This window comes from Papaver somniferum, unplaced genomic scaffold, assembly GCF_003573695.1.
Source record: "Papaver somniferum cultivar HN1 unplaced genomic scaffold, ASM357369v1 unplaced-scaffold_131, whole genome shotgun sequence".
NCBI classification, from domain to species: domain Eukaryota; kingdom Viridiplantae; phylum Streptophyta; class Magnoliopsida; order Ranunculales; family Papaveraceae; genus Papaver; species Papaver somniferum.
The window spans coordinates 4,181,500-4,194,791 of NW_020622270.1; the positions used below are offsets into that span (position 1 = coordinate 4,181,500).

The 13,292-nt window shown below is 38.7% G+C and overlaps 1 protein-coding gene across 1 annotated transcript; it reads right to left on the reverse strand.

Moving 5' to 3' along the window:
- Positions 1-5,066: 5,066 nt before the first annotated feature.
- Positions 5,067-5,636, reverse strand: LOC113332441 (acanthoscurrin-1-like). The gene has a single exon (XM_026578982.1). The coding sequence runs from the start codon at positions 5,601-5,603 to the stop codon at positions 5,067-5,069; it is 537 nt and encodes a 178-aa protein (XP_026434767.1). The 5' UTR covers positions 5,604-5,636.
- Between the last annotated feature and the right edge of the window lie 7,656 nt (positions 5,637-13,292).

Sequence of the window (13,292 nt, forward strand, 5' to 3'; positions counted from 1 at the left end):
TCTCTGTAACCCTTGTAAGAAAGGCATGTAATCGCTATATATTTGTATACCTTTCCACCAGTTGAAGTGTGGATCAATTCACCAAAATATTGTATTCTGTTTTGGTATCAGCGCAAGGAAGGTTTCCACAGAATCGATCTCAACAAAATCAAGGTTTTCGTCAGCAAAATCAACACAATCGACAGCCTAAAAGATATCAAGGACAAGGTCTTTGTCGAATTTGCAATCGCAAAAACCATAATGCAAGTTTCTGCTGGTTTTGCAAAGATAACAATGCACCACAAAGAGGAGAACCAGCTGCATATCTTGCTTTACCTGGTGGTCCTGCTGATAACAATTGGGTGACTGACACAGGAGCAACTCATCACTTCACTACAAATCCCAACAATCTGAACATCAGGCATGAATATGATGGAACTGAACAAGTTCGTGTAGGAAATGGCAATGCTCTACACATTGAAAATATTGGTAATGCTTTTTTTACCCATAATAATCGATACTTTTATCTCAAAAATATACTTCATGTGCCTGACATAAAAGCAAATCTTCTTTCTGTTTCAAAGTTCTGCAAAGATAATAATGCATATTTTGAATTTCACTCCAATTTCTTTGATGTAAAGGATCTCAAAACCAGGACAACACTGTTACAAGGAAGGAGTAAGAATAGGCTCTACATGTTTGATGATGTTCGAGAGATTACCAATACAACTCCAGCTGCTCTAGTAACCAACACTATTCCACTGTGGCATCAACGTCTAGGACACCCAATGCTCCGTACTGTTTTCCGAGTCATTAAAAAATTTTCCCTTCCAGTTTCCAATAAGAAGTTTGAGTTCTGTCATTCTTTTCATGTGAGCAAGAGTCATAAACTTCCCTTTCCAAATAGTAGTACTATAATCGATAAGCCATCGATCTTACTTGTGTCTGATTTATGGACATCTCCTTACTTATCTATAAATGGATATCGATATTATCTTCTGCTTATGGATGTTTTCTCACATTACACATGGATCTATCCACTGGTTCGTAAATCAGATGCATTTCCTGTGTTCATTCAATTCAAAAAACTCATTGAGAATCAAACTGATCTCAAGATTAAAGTTTTTCAGTCAGACAATGGGGGAGAGTTTAAAAAGTTCACTGCCTTTCTAAATAGCTCAGGAGTTATACATAGATTTTCATGTCCTCACACATCAGCTCAAAACGGTCTTGCAGAACGTAGAATTAGACACATAACAAAGTCAGGCTTAGCACTTCTTTTTCATGCCTCAATGCCAAAATCCTACTGGTTTGAGGCTTTCACAACTGCATGTTACCTCATCAATAGACTCCTAGCTTCAAAAACTGAGTCTAAATCTCCTTTAAAGTTATTGTTCAACAATACTCCTGACTGCTCCTCTCTTAGAGTTTTTGGATGTTTATACTATCCATGTCTTAGACCATATGTCTCAAACAAACTCGAACCAAGATCTTTACCATGTGTTTTTATAGGGTACAGTAGTGCTCACAAAGGTTATTTATGCTTACATGTTTCAACCAACGGGATATATATCTCTCGACATGTCAAATTTGTGGAAACAAGCTTCCCATTTGCTACCTGGCAACAGGTAAATTCTCCTAACTTCACACAGAAATCACTCACTACAAATCTCTTAAGCTCATCTGTTTTATCAGTTTCATCTTCTAGTGCATCACTTGAACCTGTCCAACCAGCATCACCATCCATTGAAGCTGAAGCTGTAATAGATCAACCGTTGTCCTCTAGTCTGCCACAAGTATCATCTCCAGTCATTGATCAACCCACAGACAATACTACCGTTGGTACTTCATCAGTAGCAGCTGATAACACTGTTTCTCAAGCTCAACCACAAATTCAGCAACATCATATGGTCACACGAGCTCGAGATGGAATTAGAAATCCTGTAAAAAAGTTGTGTCTGCAAGCAACTAAATATCCACTAGAGACAACACATATTACCGCTCCAACATCTTATACTGAAGCATCAAAAGATCCAACATGGAGACCACCCATGGATGATGAAATTAATGATCACATTCGCAATGGAACTTGGAGTTATGTTCCATATGAGGAATATATGAATCTAATTGGCTCAAAATGGGTGTTTCATGTCAAAGAAAAAGATGATGGGTCAATTGACAGACGCAAAGCCAGATTGGTAGCACAAGGATATAATCAGCGTGAGGGACTTGATTACTATGAAACATTTATCCCAGTGATAAATCCTAGCACGATAAGGCTTGTTCTCTCAATTGTTGTGTCTCAAAATTGGACGATGAAGCAATTAGATGTCCAAAATGCATTTCTGCATGGTGAGTTAACTGAAGCCGTATATATGAAGCAACCACCAGGGTATGTCAATCCTGACTATCCTAATCATGTATGTAAGCTCAACAAATCGATTTATGGGTTGAAACAAGCTCCGAGAACTTGGTTTTCCAAATTAAGTAATTTTCTCATTGCACTGGGATTCAAGGGTTCTATTTCTGACAGTTCTCCCTTTATACAACAAGCATCGGAAGGAGTTACATATGTCCTCATCTACGTTGATGACATCATCATCACAGGTTCAAACTCTGCTCTTATCACCAATCTTATTACTAATCTGAGCTCTTCCTTTGCAGTAAAGGATCTGGGAAACCTAAGTTACTTCTTAGGCATAGAAGTAATCCACCAAGACACTTCAGTGATACTCAGTCAGCAGAAGTATGTAGTTGATCTACTCAAACGAACAAAAATGGAGGCTGCTAAACCAGTCTCTACACCTCTTCCAGTAAATGCCAATATCAGTAAACACGGAAGTGTGAAATTTGAGGGCCCTACTCTGTATCGTAGTGTCTGTGGAGCTTTACAATATCTTCATCTCACCAGACCAGACATTGCGGTAGCAGTCAACAAAGTCTTTCAGTATATGCATAATCCTTTTGTTGAGCATAGGGATTTAGTTAAGAGAATCCTACGATATCTCAAACATACAGTGCATTATGGTTTAGCTTTCCGTCCTTCAGCGGATACAACACTTCATGCCTACTCAGACTCTGATTGGGCTGGCAGTTTAGATGATAAAAGATCAACAAGTGGCTACGGTATTTACTTTGGCAGTAATCTTATTTCGTGGAGTGCACGCAAGCAAAAAACGGTCTCTAAATCCAGTACTGAGGCTGAATACAGAGGCATACCCATAGCTACATCATAATTGATATGGCTTCAGTCACTATTGCATGAATTGGGCATTGCAGTACAAGTTCCAACATTGTGGTGTGACAATCTGGGTGCGAATTATCTGACAGCAAATCCAGTCTTTCACGCACGAATGAAACACATTGAAATTGATTACCATTTTGTACGATAAAGAGTTGCAAACAAAACACTACTGGTAAAGTTTATTTCCTCAAAAGATCAGCTAGCTAACATTTTTACAAAGGGTCTTGCTTCTGTAAGATTTGAGTTTCTCAGAGACAAGTTGAGCATTCGGCCACTCATGCACAACTTGAGGGGGGATGTTAGGAATACATCTCATCAAGACTCAGTCAAAGCTCTTCTCGTAACAGCTGCCAAGAGAAAATCACGTATCAATCACTAGCTTGTGTTGCGCTACAGATTGATATGGATTTATTGCAAATATATTCTCTATAATTGCTAGCTTATGTTACGCCAAAAACATCTCTGTAACCCTTGTAAGAAAGGAATGTAATCTCTATATATTTGTCTACCTTTCCACCAGTTGAAGTGTGGATCAATTCACCAAAATATTGTATTCTGTTTCAACTAACAAGGACGTTTTGTTGTTTTTTCTTTTGTCTTCTCGGCTTACCAACTTCGGAATTCATCCTCAGTACAGTCATCTTCGGAATTTGAGAGGATCTTTTATTCAGAATTTTTACAGTAGTTGGTGTGCAAGGGCAACTCCTTACTACTTCGGTCCTTCTATAACTGTATCGGCATCCTTGGATGGCAATCGAGTGATGCTTTCGGGAGAAGTGGGCATGCTCCGTTTGATGTTTTGTGATGCTTTCGGATGAACTTCTTATCTTATTCGTGGATGAAATCCAATTGGGGACTATTCCGAAGTGGTGATCCGTCCGATATTGGTATTAAAGATTAGTCCCCAGTGAAGTCTCCAAATGTAAACACCCTTTAATTATCATAGGGTAATGAGGAGACTAATCCCAATACACAACACAATTATCTGGAGAACTCTTCCTTCTTCTGGAAGATTTCCCTGTTATTTATAGGCAAAGCCTGACATATAGGCAAAGCCTGACATGCCAGTACCGTACACGTGTACCTTGCCGCATTCACGACTATGCCAGTACCGTACACGTGTACCTTGCCGCATTCACGACTATCTAACACTTCTCTCTATGCCAGGATTCTTCTTCTTTAGATCCTTGCCGCATTCACGACTATCTAACACTTCTCTCTATCTATATATATTACCCTAATTATACTTTGTTTTAGAGTTGGCCAAGAGTTAGCGGTTCACCATCTAAGGCCCTCCTTTGACCTGAACACAAAATTAGGCGTGGCCCAAGTAATACTGGTACCTCTTAACTCAGCCATGCTACCCAATAATAATATAGCTACCAAAAAAATAAAATCATTCCAGGGATCAGCAGAGTAATTCTGAGACTATTGGTAGTAAGCCAGATATTATGTTTTGTTGTAATTTCTAATGGTAACTTCTCCATTAAATCTCTTAAAGTTTCTTTATTCTTTTCTTTATAATTCTTAACTATTTCACGAATTTCTAACCCATGGAGCGTAGAGGAGGTTATATTATTTTCATTTGCAGCCATAATGTTAATACTTTGTGCAGAGCTAGCATTTTCATTCCTTGAAAAGAAAACATTTCCATCTCGTCGATTAAATGAAAATGTACTGAAAGCATAACAGATATAACAAATTACTAACGTAGAAACCAAAGTGAAACCATAAAACGGTCATTAACATACCACGCATAGCAAATAACATCCAAAAAAGAAAGGGAACAAGAACACACGTATACAGTACATACTTCTAGCTAGTTATAAGCCAAAATACCAAATTATGGTAGAGGATGAACACCACTACCATCTGCACATCCTGCACCACCACCTGCACCTGCAGCACCACCCAAACCACCAAGACCACTTCCACCTCCTAAACCACCAAGACCACTTCCGCCACCTAAACCCCCTGTTCCACCAAGACCGCTTCCACCTCCCAAACCACCTAGCCCACCAAGACTGCCACCGCCGAGACCACTACCACCTCCCAAACCACCGAGTCCACCAAGCCCGCCTGCTGCACCACCAATACCACCGATACCACCAACACCCCCAGCGGCACCTACTCCACCAGCTGCACCAACACCCCCTAGAGCACCACCAACACCAGTGAAACCCCCAATACCTGCGTAGCCACCTATACCACCGTATTTGACAAAATTCTTTTGATCATTCACACCTAGTGCAGCTGACTTGGTTGTAGCTTTGTGAGGATGAACAACTACTGATGATGAATCTACAGGAACATTACGTGCACTAGTAATGTTAACAGAGCACAGTAGTACTAATAACATAACATACCCTAACTTGGCCATTTCACAATTTCTCTCTCTTTACAGACGGAGATGGTGATAACAACTAGTGCGTTCTAGTGTGAGTGAGGAAGTCGCTGTGGTTTTGGATGAGAATAAATAGAGATCAAAGAAGAGTTATGAAGCGGTGGAAAACAGTTGAGAGAATAATAAAGAAGAGAGCAAAGGAAGAGAGATTTAAATGTGTATGTCAGTGTTTCATGATACTTCCGATGATGATGAGGTGCTAGCTACCTAGCTACACATAGTTGAATATACACTGATGCTGATACAGGACTTATGAGTGCATTTAAGATCTTACATATATAATATTTTTTATTAGTCATCGCTTCACCTTTACTACAGCAAACTCTCAACAGTCTTACACATGTACATGTGCATGGCTTATTGCTTCAAAATTTATTACAGCTGTGAGCAGTTTTCATTCAATAAGTGGTATGGACAGGGAGGCTGCATGAATATGTAGGAGATTTAGGGTTAAATGTTCACATTTCTTAAGCTTTACTTTGTTCTAGAGACAATCAGAAAGTGGCAAGATGCATCTAGTGCATGCTGACCCATTCTGCTTGGATCTTAAAAAGAGAGAGAGGTTCTTCATACTGATCACGTAGGATCATTAAATCATCAAATATATTAATGGTTTCTTGGGTTTCTCAAGGAGAGATAAGAAATGGTTGCGTAGAGAATAGAGATGATAGACAATACTGTTTGTAGTCACCTAGGTTTGAAGAAGACAACACAGCTTTGTACTGACATTTCCAATAAAAACTACAGAATAGTTAAGTCAAATGGAAAACTGTAGTCTGTACCTGTTGCCCAAAACAAGTCGCCCGTTTTTGATCCACCATTTAATCCTAACTAGATATAGTTACTAGTGCTTTGCACCGGGACAATAGTGTCGTTGAGGCTCGGCTCAAAATTAGTTCATTCTCCGAGCTAATCATCTAATATCAACTTATGATAACTCATGATAATAAATAATTAACGTTTTTTATGCCCACAGATGATCAACTCGAATAGTGCTGATTTGGACATTAGTTCATATTTTTTACAACGTTTATTTAAATTCTTCCAATCACATGATCAAATATATCAATTGCACGCTCAAATACATACACTTGAAGGAATGGCTTAGTCGCCTAGATATAAATCGTTATTTTTCCATGTCATACTGAAATTTCTCAATATGAATATGTTGGGCTACAATTGAAGTTTAAAAGCCGGAAAAATAAAAAATATCAATAGAAGATTAGTAATAGTAGCACTAAGTTTCTTCCTATTTTGTTTACCGATCAAAATATATATATATATTTTGTTTCCTCACGAGCTTTTCTTTTCTTTCCACCTTTTTTCTTCGTATTTGATAATGGCGAAATGAGGCTATTCACATGAAGAGTTGCTCGATTGGTGGTATACATTAAAGGCGTACAATCACCCATGAATTTCTTCAAAGTCTCATCTAACTTTCTCAAAGACTTAGTTTCAGGGTCATAACAAGAGAGAACAACATTGTACCACAACAAACATCCATCTCTTTGTTAGCGCAAATGGCTGAAACCAGCTGTAGTCTTCCCATGCTATATTGAACTTCATATCCCAAATGGAAAGGTGTCCGTACTGTTCCTGTGAGTAGTTGACAGTCTTCCTACACCTTAACTCCCATACTTGACATGTTTTCTTGGAATTACTTCTATAACACACAAATTCCCTCCCAATGCCATGAGTCCGACATGTTTAACGTCGTGACCAACAAAAGGTATTGATGGGAGCAACTCCAACGTTTCATGTTCCATATCGAAAGCTACAGCCTTAGGTTTTGTACTGGCCCGATCTATCCAGTTAAGAGCTCCACCAGCAAAAACACCGGCTGGCTGTAAAACAGTAGTCAACTGCGACAAAAGCCGTCTATTACTTTCTTTGTTTCTCCACAAAGATCTCCAAACAGACTCAGTAGTACCACCCTGGATGGTACACACCTTAACTTCGCCTTCACCATTGTCCCGGATAAGAACAACCTTGTATTCATTACTTACACGACTGTAACCAAATCCAATAGCCGGATTCGAGTCACAGTTGAAAATACGGTCCGCCCACCAGTTAATAGCAGGAAGTTGAATGTGCTCTCCGGTGACAGGATTGCAGATATAAAAGTTTATCAAAAAGATTTTATAGGTTACTAATCTGGCATAAAAAACTAAACCGTTACAAGAACCAACGATGAAACTTCTGTTTGAAAAACTAAGATTTTCGAAACAACAGAGCTGTTCATCGACATGATTAGTACTGCTAACCTCATAATCAGCATTTTGTTCTGTAAAATAGAATCGTGCTTTAGTTTGACCAGCCTCCTTAAGGTAAAGCAAACCCGTGTTGGAGGCATACCTGCGGCGTTCCTGTGTATAATTTGATTCCCATATCGCGACATGTTTACTTGGAACTACTTCCAGAACACACAAATTCCCTCCCAATACCATGAGCTCTCCAACACCACGACTAACAGATGAGGGTATCAATGGGAGAAATTCAAAGGTCTCATGCTCCAAATCAAAAGCTATATTACTATGCTTATCCATCCAATGAAGAGCTGCACCTGCAAAAACACCCGCTGATTGTGTAACACTCCAGTTGTACAAAAGGTGTTTCTCACTTTTTTGGTTTCTCCACGCAGTATCACTTTGGAGGGTATACACATATACATCTCGGTCATCATTGTCCCTCAATAACTGGAAGTTTAATATGCTCCCCACCAGTCAATAACTGGAAGTTTAATATGCTCCCCGGTGACCAGATTGGAAATATATATATAGATTTTCATAATAAATTTAGCGTGATATGTTTGTAATCTGGCATAACAAACTAACCCGTTACAAGAAGCAACCATAAAATTTTCGGATGTTGAACATCTGTCTAACTCAAGTGTCCCGAAATAGCGTAGCTGTTCATCGCCCTGATTAGTACTACTAACCTTAACATCATCATTATTCTGTTCTGAAAAGTAGAATCGTGCTTCATCAATATTATCAGTGGTAGCGTAAAGTAAACCCATCTTAAGCTTCTTGGGTTTTGGTATCAAAGTTTTCCATGTTTTGCATACTTCTCTGCGCTGTATTTGTGAGACTATTGGTAAGCCAGAAAGAAGAAGTATGTTTGCTGTGATTTCTAATGGTAACTTCTCCATTAAACCTCTTCAAAGTTCTCTTCTTCTTCCAAATTCTTGTCGCGTTCACGACTGTCTAACTCTCTCTATATATATATCTATATTATAAAAAGAAGTGGTGTGTGTAGCCTTACAAATACGTTCATCGATTTCGTCATACCACGATGGAGATTGATCGGTTATATATCCTATATAGACGTCCATCCGATCCCTTGGCTTCCTAATAAAAATATGATTCTAAAGATTATTTAACGGCGTCGGATCTTTGGATTTCTTAATTTGACTGCAGCGTCGGATTTCCTAATTTGACTAAGTTTCCGTTAATATGGGCTAACACTAAGTAGATGTATTTATAGAACAGAAGAGCATCATTCTTTAACGGTTTCACCAACAGATGGTCTTCTATCTATAGTTCTTCCCCTCCATTAACGACTTCTAATTCTTAACTTCGTCTATATATCATAATAATACTGAGTTATTAATACTAAGTTATTATTATGGATGATTTAAAGGATGGATACGGTGAAATAAAAGAAAACTGAGCTGATGATTTTAAAAAAAAAAATTGGTCTAAAGAGGAGAGGAGAAGAAAGAAAACCTAATAGAGGAAGAGAAGTGAATTGGTAAGAGGTTTTATGTTTAATGCAACCAAATATCTCCTTACTAATACATCTTCACGGAAAACATATGGCTAAGGGTCTGTTTGGCTTATGTTTGGTGGATGACCCTCCATGAAGATTATTCGTATACACCAGATATTCTCTGGTCCATCGAACGTTCAATCATCCAATAAGCATAATGATTTGTACCATAACTTTCTCAAGAAAATTTAAGTTAGCCTCAACTAATCTAAAAGCTATTTTTAAAAAATAAATAAAATAAAAAACATGGTAAAGATTTATGTGCGAGATTTAAGTGTCACAACCCCAACCAACAAAACATTAGGGAATGTTTAAGGGCCACGGTCGGGGCTGTAAGCCCCGACTAATTTGACCTGACCAACAAAATACTATAGTATTCTCAAGGGACCACGGCCCCGGCTAGTTTGACCCGATCAACAAAATACTATGATATCCTCAAGGGACCACGACCGGGGCTGTAAGCCTCGGCTAATTTGACACAACCACAAATACTAGGGACGCAAGTCCGAACTAACTTATAAGCTCGATGTTTGACCGTTATAATCTAATTAGTTTTGCGAATGACTAAAAAAGATTTTGGTAGAATACGGACCAGCCGATCAAACAACAAAACGAAAAAGAAAACGAAAAGGGTTGAGCCCCGGCCGTAGGCCGGGGTGATACCTAGTCTATATCATAAAAAGAAGTGTTGTGTGTGTAGCCTTACAGATCCGACCATCGATTTTGTCATCCTACGATGCAGATCGATTGGTTATATGTCTTATATAGACGTCCGTCCGATCTCTTGAGATTTAATTATTTTGGACGACATAGATTATGTCGTGGCCCGTACCAAAGCTAATTTCAAGTTAGACATGGTTCTGAAATAGGCTCTGCCCGACCACCAAGGTAACGAGCCCTTCTTAGTTAACCTGACCTAACACGCCTAAGCTACCAAAAAAGAAAAAGTAAAGCGTGAAAGCGCAAAACAAAAACAAGTGGGACTCGTTTGGTTTTTCTTTTTTTGTGAGCAGTGTACAAACACGAAGAAAAAATTAATTTCCTTTTGCAACGTGGTTAAGATTTGGACTTAGACTTTTCTTCTCGGGATTGATAGTTTTTTTATCCTTTTTCTTTTTTTTTGAAGCATCCTATTGATATTGAGCATCAATATTTGGGATATATAGTCGATCAGATACGGTCCATACGGCAACGTCAGATATTTGCGAGACTACGGCAACTATATTATAAAAAGAAGTGTTGTGTGTGTAGCCTTACAAATCCGACCATCGATTTTGTCATCCTACGATGCGGATCGATTGGTTATATGTCTTATATAGACGTCCGTCCGATCTCTTGTGATTTAATTATTTTGGACGACATAGATTATGTCGTGGCCCGTACCAAAGCTAATTTCAAGCTAGACATGGTTCTGAAATAGGCTCTGCCCGACCACCAAGGTAACGAGCCTTTATTAGTTTACCTGACCTAACACGCCTAAGCTACCAAAAAAGAAAAAGTAAAGCGTGATAGCGCAAAACAAAAACGAGTGGGACTCGTTTGGTTTTTCTTTTTTCGTGAGCAGTGTACAAACAGGAAGAAAAAATTAATTTCATTTTGCAACGTGGTTAAGATTTGGACTTAGACTTTTCTTCTCGGGATTGATAGTTTTTTTATCCTTTTTTTTTTTTGAAGCATCCTATTGATATTGAGCATCAATATTTGGGATATATAGTCGATCAGATACGGGCCATACGGCAACGTCAGACGGCATCTATATTATAAAATGAAGTGTTGTGTGTGTAGCCTTACTAATCCGACCATCGATTTTGTCATTCTACGATGCAGATCGATTGGTTATATGTCTTATATAGACGTCTGTCTGATCTCTTGAGATTTAATTATTTTGGACGACATAGATTATGTCGTGGCCCATACCAAATCTAATTTCAAGTTAGACATGGTTCTGAAATAGGCTCTGCCCGACCACCAAGGTAACGAGCCCTTATTAGTTAACTTGACCTAACACGCCTAAGCTACCAAAAAAGAAAAAGTAAAGCGTGAAAGCGCAAAACAAAAACAAGTGGGACTCCGTTTGGTTTTTCTTTTTTTGTGAGCAGTGTACAAACACGAAGAAAAAATTAATTTCCTTTTGCAACGTGGTTAAGATTTGGACTTAGACTTTTCTTCTCGGAATTGATAGTTTTTTTTATCCTTTTTCTTTTTTTTTTGATGCATCCTATTGATATTGAGCATCAATATTTGGGATATATTGTCGATCAGATACGGGCCATACGGCAACGTCAGATATTTGCGAGTCTACGACATCTATATTATAAAAAGAAGTGATGTGTGTGTAGCCTTACAAATCCGACCATCGATTTTTTCATCCTACGATGAGGATCGATTGGTTATATGTCTTATATAGACGTCCGTCCGATCTCTTGAGATTTAATTATTTTGGACGACATAGATTATGTCGTGGCCCGTACCAAAGCTAATTTCAAGCTAGACATGATTCTGAAATAGGTTCTGCCCGACCATCAAGGTAACGAGCCTTTATTAGTTTACCTGACATAACACGCCTAAGCTATCAAAAAAGAAAAAGTAAAGCGTGAAAGCGCAAAACAAAAACGAGTGGGACTCGTTTGGTTTTTCTTTTTTTGTGAGCAGTGTACAAACAGGAAGAAAAAATTAATTTTCTTTTGCAACGTGGTTAAGATTTGGACTTAGACTTTTCTTCTCGGGATTGATAGTTTTTTTATCCTTTTTTTTTTTGAAGCATCCTATTGATATTGAGCATCAATATTTGGGATATATAGTCGATCAGATACGGGCCATACGGCAACGACAGACGGCATCTATATTATAAAATGAAGTGTTGTGTGTGTATCCTTACTAATCCGACCATCAATTTTTTCATTCTACGATGCGGATCGATTGGTTATATGTCTTATATAGACGTCTGTCCGATCTCTTGAGATTTAATTATTTTGGACGACATAGATTATGTCGTGGCCCATACCAAAGCTAATTTCAAGTTAGACATGGTTCTGAAATAGGATCTGTCCGACCACCAAGGTAACGAGCCCTTATTAATTAACCTGACCTAACACGCCTAAGCTACCAAACAAAAAAAGTAAAGCGTGAAAGCGCAAAAAAAAAACGAGTGAGACTCGTTTGGTTTTTCTTTTTTGTGAGCAGTGTACAAACAAAGAAAAAAATTAATTTCCTTTTGCAACGTGGTTAAGATTTGGACTTAGACTTTTCTTCTCGGGATTGATAGTTTTTTTATCCTTTTTCTTTTTTTTGAAGCATCCTATTGATATTGAGCATCAATATTTGGGATATATTGTCGATCAGATACGGGCCATACGGCAACGTCAGATATTTGCAAGACTACGGCAGGGATGTGGGTCCTGGCTAATTAGACCGACCAACAAAATACTAAAATTCGCGTAAAGGACTAAGGCCGGGGTTGTAGGCCACGACTAATTTGATCCCATTAACAAAATACCAGAGTTTGCGTAGGGGACTACAACTAATTTGACCCGACAAACAAAATACTGGAATTTGTCTAGGGGACCACGGCCGGGGCTTACTAATTTGACCCCATCAACAAAATACCGGAATTTGCGCTACAGCCCCGACTAATTTGACACGACAAACAAAATACTGGAATTTGCGTAAGGGATCAAACAACAACAAAAAAAGAAAGAAATCAAAAATGGTTGAGCCCCGGTCGTAGGCCGGAATTTGCGTATGGGACTACGGCAGGGATGCAAGTTCCGGCTAATTTGGCCCGACCAACAAAATACCGGAATTTGCGTAGGGGATTACGGTCCCCGAATAATTTTCCCAGACCAACAAAATACAAGAATTTGCGTAGGGGACTACGGCCAGGGCCATCAGCCC